The following is a 22,359-nucleotide window of genomic DNA, read 5'->3' as shown; positions in this document are numbered from 1 at the left end:
AGTATATACTTACTTTTTTTGGCAGTGTACCAAAGCAATTACAGTGGAAAATTAATTCATATTCTCCTTTACTCCATCTTTCTGTGGCACAGTTTGTGGTAGAAGAATATAATGTCAGAAAATACCAGATTTAAGTTTATTTAGTCAGCCTGAAGCCTGTGCTGTCATGAAGAGACATTGTCCTGCTGGTTGGAAGCTTTGTAAAAGAGCAGGGCTGTGGCTAATTGTGTCCATGAGGGATGTGAGCAGCCCCTGGTCCTGCTCAGGGTTATCCAGCTGCCATCCAGCTCCTCCTCGGATCCAGCAGAGTTGTGTTGGCATAGAAACACCCTGCAGGGTGCCAGAGACACTGCTTTGGGGTGGAGCTGCCCTAATGAATTGTATTGGGGCTGGGTTGGAGTTCTGCCTTCAGCCACTGTGCTACAAAGGCACTTGAGTTTCCTCTGCCTGTCCCTGTTCACACAGGGAAAACCTGAGGATTTTGCTGTTTTTCCTTAAGCAGGCCCAACTAAAGAAAATGCTGGGTTTTTTTTTTCTCCCTCCACTGCCTTTAGTTCAATACTTGCATGCTATTTTTGCTGTTTTCTGTGCTTTTAATTGCATGCACAAGGGCATGAGAAGCCCTGGAAGCTGGAAGTGGCATCCAGAATAAAATGAACTGTAGGAAAGTCCCTGCTTTTGATAAGAGAAGCCAGCTTTTCCCTTTGTGCAGCTAATGGACTTTTCCCTTTGTAGGTTAATAGATGGGACTAATATCACAGTGGAGGATGACCATATGTGGCTCATTCCCTTCTCTTTTGGAGAAGATCATCTGCTCACAATCCATTTTGATAAAACTGAAAGTATTGCAGGGCTTCGCTTTTGGAACTATAATAAATCTCCAGAGGATACCTACAGAGGGGTAAGTAAAAGAAAAGGAGCACTGCCAGCAAAAATATACAGCAGTGCATTGGAAAATTGGTACTGTGATGAATGAATATAGCTGCCTTAATGGAACACCATAAATCTTTCTAGATTGTCTGAGGCTGAATTTTGTGGCAGGTATAATGCATTCCTGTCTCCACAAACAGCAGATAGTTTAAAAAAAAAGCCAGAGATGGTTTAAAGGACTCTTCACAGCTGATATTTCTAAGAGACACATACAATAGCACATATTATTTTCAGGATATATGATTCTGAAGTGGTATCCTCTCAATATCTTGTATTTAGACTTACTATATGACTCTGTATTTCCTGAAATGCAGGGAATGATATGAGGGAAAGTTTTCCAAAGAAATTCTGTTTGGTTCAAGTTCAGAAGGCCACTCACTCAGTACTGCCTTTTCCAGGAAAAGTCTTTTGAAATATTAACATTTAATAAATGGAAAGGTGCTACCTTCAAGCAATTTGGCTAAAATAATTTAACTAAAATTGTCTAACACAAATCCTCTCTTATTTGAAAATTGCCTGGTTTATATTTTTTTTTCCATACAAAACTGACACCTGATGGAGATAATTTTGCACCTTTCCACTCTGAGTTTGGCTGTCCCTCCTTTCCCTGCTGTCCTTACACATGTAATGATAACATTTGTAATGATAATGATAATGAACCAGAGGTTGCTGTTCTTTGCACAGAAAGCTTAGGAATCCACCTGTTCCCAGATTTTCCACCCCAAAAGGCAACTGTTGGATTCTTGATGTCCAAATTCAGGCAATAAATAAGAATAAAAATGTTGGCACGTATTAAACTGGAGACAGGACAAAAAAGATCTTCCAAATAAATCCCAGCTGATCCAGAGATGTGAACAGAGGGCCCCTGATCTTGTGCTCCTGGCATGTGTGACACATGGGAGGGTTCTGGAGCATTCTGGCCATTACCATCTAAATATCCTCCCTGAACAAATGAGGGTTTTAGTGACATTGGTGTCCTGATTTCAGCTGGAATAGAGTTCATTTTTGTTCCCAGGAGCTGTGCTTTGGATTTAGGGTGATAATAATGCTGGTAACTTAATAATGTTTTAGTTGTTGCTGAGCAGTGCTTATTAAATCTCTAAAACCAAACATGGAATTTAGTCTCTGGAGGCCAAACCAAGAAAAAAAGAGGAAAGGTATATTTTCAGCAGTTTTCTGGGCTAAGTAGGAAAAGAAGTGAGTCTGATACAGGTGTCTACCTGCATGAATACTGAATGTCCCATAAGTTAGTGGACACCACTTAAAGGAAGAGCCCATACCTGCAGTCTCGTAGAAGGATAAAATAAATTATTTGGAAAACAAAAAATGCAAGGTCTGCTGGGCCACAGGAAAGGAGGGTTCAGGCTGTAAACCCAGGGCATCCTGACATCTGTCTCTTGAAGTATTGCTGCTCCTTCTAGGAACCAGTCCCTGGGTGTGGGGTGGAATGATTTGTTAGGCAGCTGCAGGCTGGGGGATTCTATTCACAGCTTTAGGGTGAGAGGGGAATGGCAGTAACTGTCAGAATGAAGACTTGGGTGCTATTTGCAGCTTTGTGAAAAATCACCTTGTGAGAGCTTTGTTATGCTATTTGTAAAATGCAATATGTGATGGCTGAGTGCCTCCTCAGATGATGAGAATTACTTAGAAATGAGGGCTGTAAAGGGCACATAAATATAAGCAGCTGTGGTATAATAGGTAAGATTCCATCTCTGACTCTCCAGACTTCCCATTCACTATGTGTTTCTGTTTAGGGAAGAGTATTTCAGTGGATTTCTCACTTCCCCTCCTTAGCCTGGCAGACTTATTCAGCTGGAAAGGAGCATGCAGAAGAGTTTCTTGTATGAAAAACATGTTTCCTTTATTTGATCCCAAGTGTATTAAAGATGAAGCCAGAAATAGTTATTTCTCCACACTTGGTAGTCATACAAACATTCCCTCCTAATTAATCTTCATGGAGATGAACTGAGCCCCTCCTCCAGTCTAGCACAGACTGGTACCTAGTGAAAGACCCAGGGTAGTAAATGCTGCTTGTGATGAACATTAATTTATATTTAACATATTAGAGAGCAGGGTGCAGTGATTAATTGTTGCAGTGTGATTGAATTGTTCTGCACCTGGGGTCATGGATACAGCTCCACATGGTGCTGCTGGGGGAGGGTGAAGGGGCCAGGACTCCTGCATCACCTGAATAAATGTGCCTGAATTATTCACTTAAATCTCCAGAGGCTGGATAAGGTGTGCTTGCATCTCTGAGGTGGCCACAGCTCAGTTGTCTCTGTGTGCTACAGGTGCCTTTTCTTTATTCATATGCCCTGAGGTTACACAGAGCACTGCTTGGCAGAGGAGTTTGTGTGATCCTGGAGACTCCAAATGCCACCTGCCACAAAGATAAATGGAACTGCTGAAATACAGGCTGCTGTAAATGCAACAGGAACACCAAAGTCTGCTCTGGAGAGAGCACCAGGCTCTGGGATTTTTGGAAGGGGAGGGCTGAGCAATCCCAGCTGATTTAGCAGAGCATTCAGATGCATTCATGATGTCTCCTCAGAGTGACATGAGCTGGCTTGAGAGCTGAGCCTTCCCATTCTTTTGATGTGTGTAAATATTGCTGCAGGCTCAGGAGTCAGAGGATTGTTTATGTTGGGAAAGAGCTGTAAGGTCATCATGTCAACCTGTGAACCTCACACTGCCAAGACCAGCACTGAGCCATGTCCCAAGTGGCTCATTTACACCTCTCTGAAATCCCTCCAGGGATGGGATCTCCACACTTCCCTGGGCATCCTGTGCCAATGACCACCCTCTCTGTGAGGAAGGGCAGGTTCAGTTTGCTGGATCTAGTGCCATGCATAATTGAAAGATCTGTCAATACCTTTTTTTTAGTATTTTCCCTCCCAAATCCTCACCTCTGCCATCCCCGTCAATGTCAGTGATGACATGGACACTATGGATTGCAGCTGGTATCTGCTGGGTTAGCAAAAGGAAGCCACACTCCAGAGGAACAAAATAAATACAGTAAATGAAATTATTTCAGTCTCTGGAGTGAATGGAATAGTTTGCAATTACTTTAATGTAAGTCATGTCATGGCAATGAGAGGTAATGCTATGTTTTGGTAATGGCAATGACAGGTAATGTTGTGTTTTGGTAATGGCAATGACAGTAATGTTGTGTTTTGCTCCTTTAACCCAGGCTAAGGTGGTCCATGTGGTGCTGGATGGGCACAGCATCTCCCCCCCGGAGGGTTTCCTTATCCGCAAGGGACCAGGCAACTGCCACTTTGACTTTGCTCAAGAAATTCTGTTTCTTGACTATCTACAGCCCCAGCCAACTCCTAAAGTACACAGGAGGTAAAATAGGATGTCTTTGTTGTCTGAACCACGTGATTTCTCTTCACTGTTGTGGTGTCATTTCACATCCCCTGTTGGAGCTGTCAGGATCCTGGATGAGAACATGGAGCTCTTAGAGGAGAGCTTCACTTGCTTTTAACTCTGACCAAATTTTACTGAGGTCTGAGGGGAGCCTGGTCCATCATCACAGGTGGAGGGGTTGGGGTTGTGTCTGTGGAAGTTTAGTTTTTGTATTTGTTCTCTTCTTTTCTGAATGAGCCAAGGATACATAAAAGCCTGATTTGCCTTGTTTTTTGTTTTTTGGGTTTTTTTTTGGCAGGACTGCTTCAAGGACACTGGAACAAGCCAGTATGGACTATGAAGCACCATTAATGCCCTGTGGTTGTATCCTTCCCTGTCATCTTCCTTGTCACATGGAATATTTTAGAGTTAAATACCATGGTTAAGGGTCCTGAGCTTTTTGAATCCAACAATTTTGGATGCTTGAAGATATTAACAAGATATCAAGAATATGAGAAAGGCTTCTATAAATTATGGCTTAAGAATAAATCAATGAAATATCATATATGAATATGTGGCCTATTTTCAGATCCTCTGGTAGCTTTGTTTCCTGAACTGCAAATAATAGTGTCTGACTTTGTGGGCTGCACAGTAATTTTTCAAACTGCAGATTAAATAGTCTGTTAGGACAAAGCTTCTGTATTGATGTTTTCCTTAATAGCATTTTGTTTTTTAGTTATTTTCCAGTTCCAGCTCCTGACAAGTTGGGGTGATCCCTACTACATTGGTCTGAATGGGCTGGAGCTGTTCAATGAGCATGGAGAGCAAATCTTGCTGACTGAGAACAGTATCCTTTGCACACCAGGCAACATTTCTTCTCTCAGTGAGATGCACCAACAAAGCAGGACAAAGTTAAGAGAAATTAAGGCTTAAGAAGGGTGTGGTATTTTCTGCTCTTGACATTTCTTCTGTGGTGGGGAAGGACCAGAAAGTTTGCTGAGCTATAAATTCATAAGAAAAGATTGAGTTCAGTGCTTTTTTTTAATAGAATCTTTCATTTTGCCTTAAGAAAGAAATTTTTCATGACTCTTGTTCTGGAGATTTAAGGCTGTTCTAGACACCCAATGCAGTCATGAAGATCAGGGCTGAGAGTCTGAATCTGATTCAGTGTTCCCTGGATATCCAAGAGAGGGAATGAAGGGCATGTTGGGAAGATTGATGTTCATCAAAGTTACACTTTGTGCTCTGTGCCAGCCAAAGTCTTTTAGAGCTGAAAGCTTCATACCCCAACACACAACTCCCATAGGTATTCAGATACATAGAAGGAACATTTCTTAGCCCCCTGAAAGAATAAATAGCACAAATGCTGCAGGAATTGTTCATCTCTTAAGGATCCTCACTTCCTAATAAATAGGGAATTCAATGAAATAAAGGCTTTTCCCCAAGTGCTATTTTGATTTGTATCTGATATGATACACTTGGAACTTGAAACATTTATAATGGATAAGAAACATTTTGAAATTGAGAAGTGGTAACAAATAGTCTCTAAGAAGCAGGCATCTTTAACAGGCCTGGTACAGCTCTACAGTGCAAAACAGTAAAGCCAGGTGAAGAATTCTCATCTCCTTTTGAAAGATCACCTGTTCCTGCCTGTGCAGTTGTGTGTGGGATGTATTAGGATCCCACAAGAGCATATTTGTCTTAGTGCAATATTTAATGTGATAATTCACTACTGAATCAAGCTTTTCTTAAACACTTGAGGCATTGCTGTGTCATTCCTTCAATTCTTTATAAATACTTACAGACTTTTAGAAAGCAGGATGGGGAAATTAATGTCCCTCCAACTGGATTGCTTGGATTCATTCATAGTTCTGAAGACACTGCCATCCATCCACATTTCTTTGCATGTCTTAAACATTCATATATGTTTTTAATGTAAATGTTCCCTTACAGAAAAAAATCTGTTTGCCTGTTCAATGGGAGTTGAATCTTTCCCTCTCAAAGAAATGAAAAAAGGTTGTATTACACAGCCACTGATTTTTACCAGCAAAACCTAGTCTGACTGATGACTGCCTCCTGCAAAGACACTCTTCTTGAGACAGGTTTTATATGAGGAATTTGCACAAGCTTATGATAAAAATATGGGACTTTGTCACCAAAAAGTTGGGAAGTGCCTTTTCCTGATAATGGAACTTTATTGATGAAGTCATAAGTATATATTTAAGAATGAATTAAATGCAGCTAGTTACTTGATTTCTATTTTAAAAATAGACTGAAATGCCAGAATATGTAAGGGTTGTCCTGCTTTTAAGTATGTGCCCCCAAGTTTCTCAGTTGTGCAGTTTTTTTGGGAGTACTGCTGGAGTGCTGGAAACTCATTCACAGAGCTGGGAAGAGCAGAAACTTTTAAATATGGTGTTTCTGAAATATCCATTTTTGGGTTATTTATGCTTAAAGATTTTTTTCAGATATTGCTGCTTTTCCAGAGAGTGTCAACATTTTAGATGATGTATCTGGAGACATCCGGACTCCAGACAAACTGATTGACAGAGTGAATGACACCACTGATGGCAGGCACATGTGGCTGGCACCAGTTCTTCCTGGTTTGGTACATTTTCCCTTTTCCTTCTGTTTTAGTGATGTGTGTGGATGGAACTGGAAGCATGGAGGAAAGGGGAAGCATATAGAATTCATAGCTAAATTTGATATTTGTAACAGATGCTAAATCACTGCTTTTTAGGAGTTGTTTTTATTGCAGCCTCTCTGCATGCACAGGCAGCAGCAATGGAGGTTTCCCAGGTTTGTCATCTCCTTCCTTCATGAGGCAGCAGCAGAAGATTTTCCAGAGATGGTTTTTGAATCACTGTGACAACAATACTGATGAAGTGGTTCTGTGCAATAAATACCTTTCTGGTGCTTTTAAGTTCATTTTTACAAAATACAATGAATGTTGTTCCAGCATGAGAAATTATTTTTTAATCTCATTATCTGTGTTGAATTCAAATTTGTAGATTAGGGATGGCAGACTTAGTATTTCATGTCCTAAGGCCACAAATGATTCAGCCCTTTTAGAAGTCCCATGTTTAATAGCTGGGATATAAAAATCTAAACAGGAAAAATAGATAAACTTAGATGACCTTGTTTTGGGAAAGGACATTTTTTAGGGGCCTATAAAGGACATAATTAAGGTGGTTTTATTTCTTATAAGAAAATGGATTTAAAAAGAAAACAAAATACATGTGGTAAGTTATCACTTACTGTGTTGGCAAAATCCTCTCTCCAGATGTTGCAGTTAGTAATTAGAATATTAAAAGCAAGGAATGGTAATTTATATCATGATGTGTGGTAATGAAGGGTTATAATTAAGGTAAAGCTTTTAAGTGTGCTTGGGAATAGTGAGCACTTGCATTTCCTAGGGAAGTGGAAGGTCTGTTAATGCCTGAGGCTCCTGCTGTGTAGATCCCACATCCCAAATCTTGGCAATTTGATGGGATGCTCAGATGTCTCTATTAAGAGGATGACTGATTGATTTGACCATCATCTGAGTGTGCTGATGTCCTTACAAAAGACATGCTTGCAGAGGCTGTTTCTTGTGAAAAAGGAAAATAACAGGCCCTGGAGTTCTCTCTCTTTGTGTTGCTCTGCCTGACACCAAAGTACTGCAGAAGAGCACAAAATACCAGTATTAAAGGGTAAATTGATAATGTGTGAAATGCAGGAGGCAGAAGTGATTTAATGGTGTTTGCTGTCCTTGAACTGTAGCAAATGACACCTCTGTAAGATGCACAGAGTGCTTTTCCCTCCTCCATCTTCCCTGGGATGGTTGCTGAGCTGGGAGGTGCTGGATGGAGCAATCAGCCTATTGATGCTCAGCCTCTGGAGCTGGGCTGCTGAGCCAGAGCCTGTGAGTGCTCCCATCCTCAGTGCAGCCTGCTTGCAAAGCTGCATTAACTCTTTGATGTGCTGGAAGCTTCAAAAGCTTGAAGGGAATTGTTGTTATAGCCTTTCTTTTCCTTCCTAAATCTCTTTTCCTTTCTGATTCTAAAAGTAGTTTCCTGTTTTCAAATTAATTTCTTACATAAGCAGAATTTGAATTATTTGTTCTCCTGTTACTGATTGTCATTTTATTTCTTTGTTTGAATGGATTTTTAATCAAATATATCATTTGCTGTGGTCCAACAGTTGTTGTTGGGGACAATGCTCCATCTGTCTCATGGAAAATCACAGATGCAAACATTTCTATTGATCCAATCTACCTTCCTTTCTTCAGTAAAAAAACCCCAGCATAATGATTTAATATAACCTACAGTATCTTCTCTAGTACATCAAAGGATTAAAACTTCAGAGGATGCTAAAGATGAAGCTTAAGATATGTTGATCCAAAGTTGATATAGTAGCTCATAAAAGGAAAAGCATGGAATTAACTGTAACAGGCAAGATTGGTTTCCTGCCTGCCTAATCTTTGGTCTTAACATCTTGACATTAACGTCACTGAAAGGCAGATGAATAATACCTCAAGCAGTAATTGTTTAGCAAGCATCTGGAGGATTGTCTCTAAATTCCTGGTAGTATAACTCACACAAAAATTGCAAAATTTCTGCAATAGCTTTCAGGGCATACAAGGGAAATTTTAGTCTTGCAAATAGAAAGGTGGATTCCATTCATATTTGGGAGAAAGAGATGGAGTGGTACAGAATAAAATCATTGATTCACAGAGTGGTTTGGGTTGGATGGGACCTTACAGCCCATCCAGTGCCACCCCTGCCATGGCAGGGACACCTCCCACTGTCCCAGGCTGCTCCAGCCCCATCCAGCCTGGCCTTGGGCACTGCCAGGGGTCCAGGGGCAGCCACAGCTGCTCTGGGCACCCTGTGCCAGCCCTGCCCACCCTCCCAGGGACAATTCCTTCCCAATATCCCATCCAGCCCTGCCCTCTGGCAGTGGGAGCCATTCCCTGTGTCCTGGCACTCCAGGGCCTTGGAAATTGTCTCTCTCCATCTTTCTTGCAGGCTCCATGCAGAATAGAACAGAACAGAAGAGGCACCAGCTTGTCTTATCCCTCAGGACATGTCTGTATTTGGTTTATGAAACACTCATTAAAAGTGTCTCTCTCCCCCTCCTCCAATTTCCAGGCAGTCCAGGATGACAGGGATGCTCTAAGATCTCATCTTCTGTGCTTTTGAGAGCAGCTGTGGGGCAGAGCCAACATCTGGGAATTATCAGCAGGGATGATAGCTGAACTTCCATCCTCAGCATCAGTTCTCTATCCTCCAGCTATATCTCTTCAAATATGAAACCTCTTTTGATGTAACATGCATGAGAATTTAATTCCTTTGGGGAATTTGTGCTGTTAAATAGAAATTAATTCTCTTTTACAGGTGAATAGGGTGTATGTCATTTTTGATGTACCTACTACCGTGTCAATGATCAAGTTGTGGAATTATGCCAAGACACCTCAGAGAGGTGTGAAGGAGTTTGGTGTAAGTAATTTTCCTGTGCATTTTGTATGTCCTGGTGAGTCAGCTGCCTCCATTCTGGATGTGTTCTCACAGTTTGTTGAAGTGTGATTCCATGTAATCTCAAAGGATGGGATTCATCTCATTTAACTCTGCATTTAATATTAAAATGACTAATCTATGCCAGTCATCTGTCCTCCCTTTTTTTGTCCAGGGAAAGAAAACTTTTTCTGATTTTTGTCTTAGATAATTGTCTTAAGACAGGATAACACTTGCCTTTTTCCACTGACTGTAGAGTAGGCCTGGAAGACTAGTTTGAACTATAAAGCCAAGTTTTAGACAGCTGAATTGAGGTGAGATTCATTAATTCCTAGATTTAAGAGTGATTCATCCCAATGAATAGAATGGCAATTACATAAAACACGAAATACATTTTTAATTATTTACTTGAAAGCTGCATTAAAAAAATATCGGTGACAAGATAAAAAAACTTAGGGAGGAAAAAAAAAAATCAAACTCCAGCAGCAAATAGAGAGAAATGGAAGTTTAAAGGAACAAAAGCTAAATTAATGGCTGGAATTGTGAAACAAAAAGGGCAAAATGCTTTCTAGTTAATTATTAGAGAGCTGCTGAAAGCAAGGCCAGATTTCCTGATGGATTTTTGGTTTATTTCTTCAATATTCATAGCTTCTGGTTGATGATTTACTGGTGTACAATGGGATTCTGGACATGGTGAGCCATGTGGTGTCAGGCATCCTCCCCACCTGTGACCCCGTGGTGCCCTACCACACCATCCTCTTCACAGATGATGAGAGGATCTGCCACCAGGAGAGGAGAACTGTTCTCAGGTATGTGACTGCACCTGGGCTGGGACAAAGAATTTTGGCTGTAAAAACTGGTTTGATGTGACTGATATCAGCAGTGTGAGGAAATTCCCTTCCAGAGCATCCCTGGCCTCACTTGAGGAGGAGTAAGTAGATTCTAAACCAAATTACCAGCTTTGTTTGCAAGCATCTTGTAATTCCTGGTATTTATGATTTATATTTACATGTTTTCATGAAAGCCTGTAAACACAAAATAAAAAAGTTAGTCTTCCTTAGAGAAGGATTAATAAATCCCAATGATGTTACATAGAGGAGGGAAAAAATAGAAAGTTCATGAAAAAAAACAAGCATCAAAATTAAAGAAAATAAACTCTGATTTGACACAGAAGCTAATTAAGGAACCAGAATTCTAGTATTTTATAAACAGTCTAAAATAATGAACTTCTAAAATGAGTGATGAATTGCATTTGGGAAAATGAGGCTTTGAAACCACTAAGTTGGCAATCTCATGGAGGATGTGATGAAATGCAGTGAAAAATGCACTTACATTTAGAAGGCCAGGATTGGTCTAAAAAACAGTCCCTGGCAAGGAAAGTAAAGATTTGAAAGAATAATTTCTTTTAAATGGGATTGAAAAGTGAAAAAATGAAAGCTTACAGCTGACAAATAGAGTGTTTTGCACATGCATCACTTGAGAAAAAAAGGCAGGTTTTGCATGGATAAGTGTGTGTGATCCACTCAGAAGGATATTCAAAGATTTAGAAATAAGCAGAAGGAGCATGAGATGCTCTGAATAAAGACAGAAGTTCACAAATGCCTGCAGGGTTTGTTTTCTTGTGTTTCCCTAAAGCATTGGCTGTTGGTCACTGGTCCTGTCAGAGGTTAAATAAATTATTATTGTTTGGATGTTTTGTGTTGGACTCATGTTTTTGTAGAAGTGGCTGTGTTGTCATGGTAAAACTTGGAGGTGAACAGTTTCTCAAAGTGAAAAAGTCACTGAAATGAAAATGCCTTGAGGAAAGAAAAGTTTGGAGAAAATTTTCAATGAGATAGATAAAGGAGGAGGATGGGAAATGAACCTTTACTTTCCTCAGCTTCAGATCTTTCTATGAGTGAAATTATTTTATTGAAACCAGGGAAGCACCAGCTGTAATGACAGATCTTTTTCATATAACTTCCTTTGCACATATTTATAAGACATATGTCCTTTGATCTACTTGAAAGAGGAGTTTTTGGGGTCACAGACACTGCCTGGTCTCTTTTCCAGTTGAGAACATGCTGAGCCTCTTCTCTTCCAGACTTCAGTGCGGGAATTTTTTTGCTCTTTCTTCCCAGCTTGGTCTGCAATCATATTTTCTATTTTTTTTCCACCTCCACCCTACTAAAATACAGGGTACTTCAGCAGCAGTGGAAGACCTGCTGGATAATACCCCTTCATTTTAGAAATGCTCTGGAGCTTTTAGGTATTGTGATGTTGGCCTATTCTCTTTCAATATTTCATGAACCTGAACTTGAGCCTGATATTATCATCAATAGTGTAAATTTTGGTTTGCTTCAGTATTGGCTCTTCTGCTTCACTCTGACAGTTTGAGAGACATTACATTTTTCTTCAGAAATAGAAACCCATTTTGTGCAGTATTTGGAGAGGAAAGGAAAAATACACTTCTTTTATTGCAAAAGCATAAATGGGTTTTTTTGGTCTATGTGAAAGGGAGATGTTATTAGTGATGGTTTCTTTACCTGTCAATTCAGCTCATGTTTTTCTTTGTAGTTTGTTTAGTTTAATTTACCTTTGAAGTTATTACTTCTTTCCCAAAAAGAAATGGTTAAAATTTTGCAGCAGCCTGTAAGCAAAACTTGTCCCAGTAAATGAATTTTGTTTAGTTCAGAAAAGTTTCAAATAATGCTTTTTCAGACTCACAAAGCAATGTGGAAGTTCCATATGAGAATTTTTATACCCCCTTTGCACAGCTCTGACTTAAAGTTTCACTTTGCTTTGTGGTTCAAGCTGTGTAGGCAGGCTTGAAAACTGTAGAGTGAATATGATATTTATATTTGAATGTGTGCCTGAATAAATGCCACTAATTAAAACTGGCAAGAAGTCCTTCAGGTGGATGAGGACAGGATAATTCCTGTGTAGTGTGGCTGTGCTGTGGAGCTGTTGGACTCCAGACATCCCTTCTTTGGTATCCTTGGCCAGGACTCTCATAACTTTTCCCAATGTTGATTGTTTTGGTGTTGTACTGATTTCAATCTTTTCAGCAATCACGTGGAGGATCAGGATGTACGAATGATGAATGAAAATGAGATTGTCACCAGCAGCAAAAAGAAACAAGTTGTGGCTGACCCAGGTGAGTTCTGTCTTCCACATTTTTCTGCAGACACAGTGTGGATAATGAACATTGTTACAGCCCTAAACTGGGAAAAGTGGGAAGTCTTATGCATATTTAGCTCTGCTTTTTCTGTCATAGAAAGACAAATTGCAAATTCCATCTTCCTGTGGGTTTCTACTCTGTATCTAAATCTGAAAGGGGATGATGTGGTTGTGGCTCAGCACCACAAATGCAGAAACTGTTAGCAAAGAACTGGCTGAAGATAATTTGGAAATGGCTGTAAATTGTGCAGGTTCATTGATAGCTTTTGGAATAATAAGTTCATTGCATCCCCACTGGCCTTTTAAGCAGCTTCAGAGATGGTGCAGATGTGTCTGAGAATCAGCTGCTTGATGCTCCTTGAGCAAACCCAGAATCACAGTGATTGTAACAAGGGGGAAAACGTGTTGACTCTATTCCTCCCACTGTCTTTCTGGTTGGTCTTTTTGCTTGCAAAGTGATAATTAAAAAGACAACCTCTCTTTTTTCCCAAGGAGAAATAGTAGATTGTATTTATAGTCTGAAGAGTACCAGTCCTTCGTTGTAAATTACTCAGAATAGCTCCCTAAATACATCTCAAATTCTCAGCCAAGCTGGTATATTCATGATTGGTTTTCTCTCCTGAGCATGACACTTTCTCCAATTAGTTCTCTAGAAAGTGTTACAGATATTATTTGATGGCTTTTAATAACAGTTCTGTAGGAGAAGGATTTGAAATGCCATTGCCTGTAAAAAACCAGCTTGGAAGTTATTATATTTAACAATTCTTGTGAAAGGTATCCTGGACATCTCTGTGCCCACTGGAATGGCATCCTGGTTTCCAGAGCAGAGCTGCCCAGTGAAGAGCAGCTGTCATTGCCATGGCCATCACATCTCTTCCAGCACTCAGGACACAGAGCCTCTGCAGTCTCCAGCTGAGGGTGGCCTGATGCCCTCTGCCCCATGTCCCCTCTGCAGTCCTGGCTGCTATCAGCCACAGAGGGTGTTGGCAACACATTTGTGGAATGATTTGGGTTGGAGGAGACTTCCAGGGGTTCCTTTCCTCAGGGAGGGTCCAGCCTCCTACTCAGGACAGCATCAACCCTGAATTCAGAGCAGGCTGCACAGGAAAGCAATTCCATGGGGGTGTGGAAAAGCTGGCAGCACTCACTGTCAGTGTCAGATGCAGTACTGGAAGGGTGGCTCAGCTTCATTCTGGGGTGGAAAGAGAGATGGGCATGTTTGTTCCTGATTTTACTCCATGGCTTCACTGTTAGTGTACAGCCCTAAAGCAGCCCTTCCTTTTCCTCAACAGCTCTGCGCCCCAAAACCTGCATCAGTGAGAAGGGATTGCAGAGGAGGAAAAGATAACAAGGAAGGTCCTGAATGCATCCAGCCCTAAGTAACTGCAATCCAGAGCTCCAAAATATGCATATCCAAATGGAAGATTTTCTGTCTCTGCTGCTGCTGAACCACCTCCTCTTGTGAGAGGCAGTTTTATTTGCTACAGGAAATTTTCTTCAGAATGAAATCTAAAGCATGAATTCAGTATCCTGAGGGATTTTTTTCTCATAATCTGTCTGAATTTCCCCCTTTATCTCTTAATTGAAAATCCAGGGAAGAAGGAACATAAAGGAGAGAGTGAGAACCTTTCTGCTGACAACTGTTCTGCCAAGTACTGAGAACTTGGGTTAAGCTGGATTGTCCACAGGTTTTTTAGATTATTTCTAAAGCTTTTATTCCTAAATCCTAGCAGGATGATCAGGAAGATCCTCACTGGAAGGAGGTGTTGCTTTATTTCTGATGCCTGTAAATAGTTCTCTGGGAAATGCACTTGTTAGAGGAAATACTCTTTAGCTGTCTGTCTCTGGGCATGTTTGGATGCCAGGGCTGTCTGTAGGAGCTGCCACTGTTTCTGACACCTAGACAGGTTCCACTGGGCTTGCAGAAATGTGATGGATGCCTTTAGGAAGTGGAGATCAAGAAGTGGCTTTATCAAGGTTTAATAAGTGCATTTCAGCTGTCACCTTTTCATGTTTTGCAGTGAAATAATTATTTCTTTCATCATTTCACTACCGTGGAAAAAGCAAGTGAGGTGTTTTGCCTGGAGTGCCATTGACAGGCACTCTGCACATCCTTCAGAGTCCTCCTGCTACACAGCAATGTTTTTTCCTCCTATTTTGCCTGAATTTATATAAAAAAGGAGGCCATGCCTCTGTGCTGCACTAACCAGATGTTGCCAGAAACAGATCATCACTTCTGAGAAATGGTAAATGCCTTTTAATTAGATGAAGGTAAGGAGAAAAGTGCATTTTAAAACAAAAAAACCCTGCACATGTAGTAATTTAAGTAAAAACTCTAACCAAATAAATATGCTGCAGAATTTGCTATGCAAATGTACTTTTCCCTGAAAACTTGGTGTTTGTGACAACCTATAAATCTCTTCCCTGGATTCTCATTTAGAACTTGCTCATTCCTATGATTCTGTGATTGTTTCCAGAGAGGACTGAGTGCTGAAGTCAGGATGTGCTTTCACACATGAACCAGAGATAGTGGTGCAGCTCAATTTAGAATCAAACTGCTGCTTCCCTTTCTGTCCTGTCAGGAGTGTAATATCTTGTATATTTGCTTTTTAAAACGTCACTGCTGATGCCTGAGCTGAAAGGACCAATGCATTTCCCAGGTTTCTGTGTACTGATGGAGCAAAAGGATTTCTTTTGTACTAAATACAAACTACTTTACTTTTAAGTGTAAAATAGTGTGTGAGTACACTGTACTTTGTTTAAGGGCTCTTCCCAAGTTGCACTGACTAAAGAATCCTCTTGTCCTGAGAACTCTTCCCCTCATTTGTGTCTGGTGTAATTCTACCAAAAATCAAGTGCTAATTTTTGCTCCAAATCATGTAACAGGCAACTCCAAATGAAAAAGAGGAGGAGCTGAGAGGAGGGCTCAGATATAAATGTCTGTGTTTGGGAGGGGAGAGGGTGTAGCAAGGTTTCCAAGGCTTAAGGCACAATCCCAGATTTGTCATGTGGACACTCTCTAGATGGGTTGGGGCCTGTCACATTGTTTGTTCTTCTGAGAAAACTGCATTGGCTGTGCAGAGAAATGAAATCTGCTGTTTCCTGGCACTGAACAGCATCTCTCTTGTTGATCTGAAAAGGTATGAGGGGTAGAGGGCTTCCTGTGCTCACCTGTCTTCTCTGTGTCTGGCTGCAGCATCTCAAGTCCTGCCTGGTGGCCAAACCATTTTTCAACCCTGATGCTCCAGGTCTTGGAAATTATTGCAAACTATTTGGTTGAGCTCAGATGCTTCACAGTTCTCTCTGTGTTTCCCTGCCACCAAGTCTTCCTCACCTTGGTGACTGCAGCCAATTTTCAACACTTTTTGCCCCTGGAAATCTGCATCCAGTGCAGCTGGTCTGGCATCTGCCACAGAGTGCAATGGCCTCAGCATTTACCATCCTCTCCCAGCAGCCCATTCAGGAGATTCCCCACAAGTGCCACGTTGTGGAAAGACCATGATAGTCTTGAAAACATTTTAAAAGGTTGTCAGGTTGTGGAACATCCTCCCCTGCAGTGTCTGTGTGTGAAAGAAGGGTTTGCCAGCCTGCTGTCTGGGATGACAAAAAGCACCAAGGCACAGCCTAATGGAGACCATGGTTCTAGTCAGTCATTCTAGAGAGCAGCATAATGTTTGGAAAATACTTCATTCATCTCTGTGGGGTAGAGCTGTCAGTGTTTGCCCTCCTAATTGGAGCTGAGATGTAATGACCCTTTATAGAACCAAAGATAATTAAGAGTCCCAGTCACCCTGTACACTCAAACATAGACACTTGACTCATTTCCTCAGTAAATCAGGGTTAAAAAAAGGGTTTATTCCATTTTTCATCTTTTTTTTTTAAACTACTCACAAGTACATTTATGTCAGACTGGCATTTACAGGAGGGACAAGAGGAAGAGTAAACATGCAATCAAGAAAATCCCCACAGAGCTCTCAAGTCAATGTCAGGCACAGTTTCAGCAGGAGTAATTCAGCAAGGATGTGCCCAGTTACATCATTTGACATTGTCAAAAGCACAGCAAAGGAAAAGGAAGGATTCCTAGGAATTCTTGCTGAAGACTTTGATGGAAATTAATAAAGTTTCACCCAGTTTCAATATCTGGGCCCCACATGCCATAGCTGGTCACCTTTACCTGTTGTGGTTGGATTTAAAGGGCTTGGATCAAGATAACAGAAATGAATTTGTTTGTCCCACAGTGACACTGAGAAGGGCAGAGGATAAAGAAATAATCTGGGAGGAAGTACGTGCCAGGCTGCCTGCTTTTTGATCTAGAAAGAGATATTTTTGTCAGTCTTCACAGTGTAATCTGAAAGGCTTTGGAAGGCCTGCAACATTTCAATTTCTGCTTTTTTGTGCTTTAATCCAGGAGCATTTAAACAGCAGGGAGAGGCACCTGTCCATGGATGAGGGAGCAAGCAGTGATGCAGGGTGTAAAGGGCAGCACAGAAGACATGGAAACTTGTGCATTCCTGAGTCAGGACACTCATCCACAAACCCACGGGAGCATCCAGCAGCTGAATTAAACTGAGCTCATGGCTTAGGCTGGTCTGGGACACGAATTGCACTCAGCATCCTGCTCAGCTGGTGCTGTTCTCTGTAAGATCTGCTCCTGCTGCACTTGGGCCATGTCCTGCTGTGCCATTCCCCTGGTGATGCCCAGCCCCACCATGTCAGGGCTGGGTGCTGGGCTGGTGGCTCTGGCAGTGCCCATCAGGGACTGGGTGCTGTGGGATGGATGGATGGATGGATGGATGGATGGATGGATGGATGGATGGATGGATGGATGGAACACCCTGCAATGACCAGGGACAGGAGCTGCTGCCTGTGAGGCTCTGAGGGGGAGAGCAGTGCATGAAGGAGGTTCAATGGAGAGTCTTTAAGCTTTCTGAAGTCTCCAGGAAATGCTCACTTCCCAGCAGAAATCAGGTAGGAGCAAACATGAAGGGCTGTATTGACATCTGGGTTCTGCCACGTGCAGGGGATGAAATCAGCTTTCCTTTGGTTGATTGGTAAGGGAAGCACTCCCCATTCCCCATCATTTCCCACTCCCCATTCCCTCCTGCTCTCTGCTGTCCTCACTGCTGGATGCAGCCCCACACCATCCTGGGGAATGCAGACCTTGTGCAGGGTGCCTTGGGCTGCCCTCCATGTTCTGGGGCTGCTGGTCCACGAGGCTGAGCTCCAGCAGGTAAAAGTCACTGAAGTATCCAAGTCCCTTCCAACATCCTTCAAGAAATGGAAACTCCAGCAGACACCACCTGGTGATGGCTCCACCACTGTCCTTCACCATACACTGCAGGTACTCAGATGTGCACCCTGCAGCACCTTCCTGGGTTCCCTTTTAGCTTTTTTTCCCACCATTTCTGTCCTTTAGCTGCATCATCATGCTCAGAAGGTCAATTTGCCTGCCAAAACCATTCTGAAAGTGGTGCTCAGAGTCACTGTTTTGCCTTAATGGTGTGACCAACCTGTTACACTCCCCAGACACCCATGCTCAGATTGCTGCAGGATTAGTTTCATTCCTTACACTTCCTGTATGAAGGGCTCTTGCTCTGGATGTGGGGTGTCACCCACTCCTGTGTCACAGCACTGTGGCTCCTGTTTGTGTGGGGTCCCTGTTGGGGATGTCAGTGCTGCTGTGTGCCCAGAAATGCTGCAGAACTGTTCATTTTGGAGGTGTCTCCTGAAGAGCAGAGGAGGAGCAGTGTCACACCCTGGGAGGGTGTTTGCTTCCCACAGGAAGGGACTTCCTGGCTCAGTGGCCTCTTTGCCCATTTCTGTGACTATTTGCTTGTTTGCTGGGAAATGACTTACAGCCCATGTGAGACACAAACATCCCTTTATCACACAGCTTGTATCACCCTAATGGAATTCTGTCAGCTGAGGATAAAATGTGGACTAAGAAAGCAATTATAGAGTGAATCTCCAAGCTGCAGGAAGAGCTGAGAGATGGGGACAGAGTGCCCAGCTGGAGTAATTTCTTGTCCAACCGGCCTCTAAATCTTGCTGGGAGGAGATCAATTTTCCACCCTTGTCTGACAGCATCAGTTCCCTTCACCCTGGCTCAGGACCCTGTGAAGTGCTGCAGTGTGAAGATCTGGGCCCAAAAGGAAGCACTTGCAATTGGTGATTTCCTTCTTACTGACCTAGAAATTCCTGGAGAAGGGGGAAATCAGCCTTCTCTGACAGCTCTCTGGTGTTGCCTTCTGAGCTGCTGCCCGAAGGAGAGGACTGACCATCCCAGTGAGCAGCAGGGTAGGAGTTTCCCAGCCTGGAATATTCCAGCACCCCATGAGCCTCCACCCACAGCTCACTGCTTTGGCTCTAATGAGGAGAGGAAACCCACAGGAGCTGTGAGCTGCCCTCCCCAGGTGTCCTGGTTATTTCTGGAAGGTTTCAATTATGCAGTGAGGCCACAGTGAGATCTTGCCTTTAGTTTTCATCTCACTTCAGGTCTCTTTGGGTGTGACTAAAATCAACTTGACTCACAAACTCTTAGTGTTGGTCTCTGTCCCATCTCTCATGGGACTTCCTAAAATGCCAGCATGCATGGACTTTGTGCAGTCTGTGGAAAAAGGATGGGCATTTTGGGGAACTATAAATCCAAGGAGATATATCAGGCAGATAGAATTAGCTCACACTCAACTCCTCCCTGTAAGATATCACAGAAGCATTTGGGATGGAAAAGACCTCCAGGACCATTGTGTCCAGCCTGTGACTGATCACCACCTTGTCAAGCAGACCAGAGCATTCATAACTCCTCAGCTACAAAAGCAGGCAAGCCTCTCACCCAACTGTAAAATAAAATATCCCAAAGAATGATGGAGGGAAACAGCACATTAAAGAATTAGAGGATTTTATTGGCAGCAATGTGGCACCTGAGGCAAGGTCCTGCTTGTGCAGGAGGTACACAGAGTGGAGCTTGACGAGGATAAAAACAGAGTCAGGGGATGGGACCAGCCTTTTTCCTCAGGGAAAATGCTGCCCTGAGAAATATAGGAAGTGAAATGCAGCAGTGCTGGTTGGAATAATGGAATTTGTAGTTTCAGGGCTCCATTACTTCTTTTCCTGAGCTTCTCTGAATCTAACTGAAAAAGGAGCTTCACACTGGTTTGTGACAGAACATTGTGCTGGGCTAAGCATGAAGAGCTAAAAGAACTTAGAAAATAGCCAAGTCTCCTTCCCACCAAAGGAGAATCTACAACCTGGAAGTCCTGTGGCCCTGGAGGAGCCTGGGGTGGGAGCAGAGGAAGGGGAAGTTGTGGGTTTGGGCATCTCAGAGCCACCATAAGGGCCAGGAGGAGGCTGGTACCCAGCTGCTGCCTCCTGAGATGTGAGCACAGCTACTGATTCCAGACTCTGTCCTGAACTGTCCCCAGACTGTCCCCAGCCTGAACAGAGCTGGAACAGACGTGGGGCAAAGGATGGGGTGCAGAGCAAGGGTGGCCAGCAGCAGGACAGGGAACACAGAGGAAGCTGCTGTGGCTGGGAAGGTTTCTGAGGGAAATGACTCCTCACCCAAGGGGACCATTGTGCAGGGGGAAGAGAGGGATCCTGTGGTAAATACAACGAGCAGGACAGCTGAGCCCTTTTATCTCTTTCACTGAGAATTCTCTTCTGCCTGACAGCATGAGGTGGCTGCCAGAATAGAGGTTTCTGTGTGAAACAAGCTGGGGAAAGGACTTTCATCTTGAGCAAGAAAGAGCTTTTATATCTCATCAGAAAGGGCTGGGGGCCAGGGAGCCCCAGCACAGCAGGAGGATGCTCTGGCCAGCTCAGGGAGCTGGGACATGGTGGGGCTCAGCCTGCAATGCCCCAGTGAGGCTGTTCCTGTTCATTATTCCTGGCTCTGTCCTCCATTCATCAAAGGTTTCCCTGACTGCTTTCTGCAATTACACACCTTGTTTTTGTAACCTTACAGAAGTCAGAGCAGGTTATACTGAGCTTCAAGCAGTTTGGCCTGGAAAACTTCTAGGGATGGAGGATGCACAGCCTCTCTGGGCAGTCTATTTTAATACTTAACTGTCCTAATAGGGAAAAAGTTTTTCCTTTGGTACATAATAACCTGTACTTCCCCCCATACCCCCCCTCCCCCTGATTAAAGGCACAGATCAGCATGGATAAGACTTCTGGCATTGCAGAAAGGTCATCTCTGTTGTCATCCAGCTGTGTAATAATAAATTCCATCTCTCAACTATAATTTCAGATTTGCAGATTAGCAGAAGTCTTATGATCCACCTCTTTCCTGGTATGCTGGAGACACTGCTAAAAATAGAGTAAGTAGCAGAGCTACCTGAAATGGTCTGAGCCTAAACAGTGGTAAAAACTAATTTACAGTGAATGTCAGTTCTGGCTTGTTTCCAAAGGAATGGTTTGGGATGGCTTGCTGTATACTGGAAATTGTTTGGTAAGGATTCGTTGGCGAAGAGATGAATCAAAGTGACATTTCCATTACCAACAGGAGATCTGTCTGTGGCCAGAATTCATGGGGAAGGATGGGGGATGATAGTATGACTTTTCATTATGTTTAATATTGTCAGAGAAATTAAATAGCCACTATTATTCATCTCTCTGGGGTAGGAATGTATCTGAATATTAACACAAAATGGGAGATCTGATCAAAACCCACTGACCCAGCAAGACACTGATGTGTATTTTAATCACTCTCTTTGGGCCACTCAGATAATTTACTCTCCATAATAAATGGGCAAGAAGCTTCAATCTGCATTTCTCAGGGCAGTGCTTGGGAGGATCAGGGCTCTGTCCTCGTGGGCTCCTCTGAAGCCCTTTGGGATGCCCCAGTGCCACTCCTGTTCCTGAGGGAGCAGCATTACAGCCCTCAGGACATCTGCACTTTTGTCACCAGCCTGAGGGGTGGCAATAAGAGTCCAGAGATGATTTGCAGGGCACTTGTTTCCCTGTCAGACTCCGAGGAGGGGAGAGGTCTGTGTGGGAGGGCTCCAGCTCAAAGTGCAAAAACAACCACTTACAGAAAAGGGTGGATAGGAGACATGGAAAAGGCTCTTTCACCTTGGAAAACAAAGACTGTAGGTTTATTGTGAAAATTACTGAAGTCAGGTTGAAATGGAGTGTGCCAGATAAATGTATAAATGTATAAATGCATAGAGAGCACATCATGAGGAGCAGACTCAGGTAGGACTAATGGAGAAGGCATTACTGGTAATTAATGGCACTGCCCAAACCCTTGTGACTGGCAATTCAGGACAGATGATGCCCATAATTGATAGAAAGATGCAGATGGTTGCCTAAAACTTGCTGTGCTGTATTTTAAGTCATAAAGCAGAAGAGCTGGTGGACTTGTTTTGCATAAAGCATTTTGCATTATGCAGGGATATTATTATTGACAGTACGAAGGGGTAACCCT

The 22,359-nt window shown here is 42.7% G+C and overlaps 1 protein-coding gene across 3 annotated transcripts in view; it reads left to right on the top strand.

Annotated features, from left to right (window-relative positions):
- The window catches only part of KATNIP (katanin interacting protein), a 57,164-nt gene extending 40,093 nt beyond the window's left edge, over positions 1–17,071 (top strand). For all 3 annotated transcript variants that reach the window (XM_056502882.1, XM_056502883.1, XM_056502884.1), the window contains exons 19-27: positions 736–901; positions 4,121–4,278; positions 4,598–4,662; positions 5,015–5,125; positions 6,747–6,886; positions 9,657–9,758; positions 10,422–10,582; positions 12,821–12,909; positions 14,225–17,071. In XM_056502882.1, coding sequence (XP_056358857.1) covers positions 736–901; positions 4,121–4,278; positions 4,598–4,662; positions 5,015–5,125; positions 6,747–6,886; positions 9,657–9,758; positions 10,422–10,582; positions 12,821–12,909; positions 14,225–14,280 — 1,048 coding nt within the window. In that variant the 3' untranslated portion in view covers positions 14,281–17,071. The remainder of the gene's footprint in view (positions 1–735; positions 902–4,120; positions 4,279–4,597; positions 4,663–5,014; positions 5,126–6,746; positions 6,887–9,656; positions 9,759–10,421; positions 10,583–12,820; positions 12,910–14,224) is intronic.
- The last annotated feature ends 5,288 nt before the right edge of the window (positions 17,072–22,359 follow it).

This window comes from Oenanthe melanoleuca, chromosome 14 (genome assembly GCF_029582105.1).
Source record: "Oenanthe melanoleuca isolate GR-GAL-2019-014 chromosome 14, OMel1.0, whole genome shotgun sequence".
In the NCBI taxonomy this organism is placed as follows: Eukaryota; Metazoa; Chordata; class Aves; order Passeriformes; family Muscicapidae; genus Oenanthe; species Oenanthe melanoleuca.
This window is presented reverse-complemented; position numbering and strand designations above follow the sequence as displayed.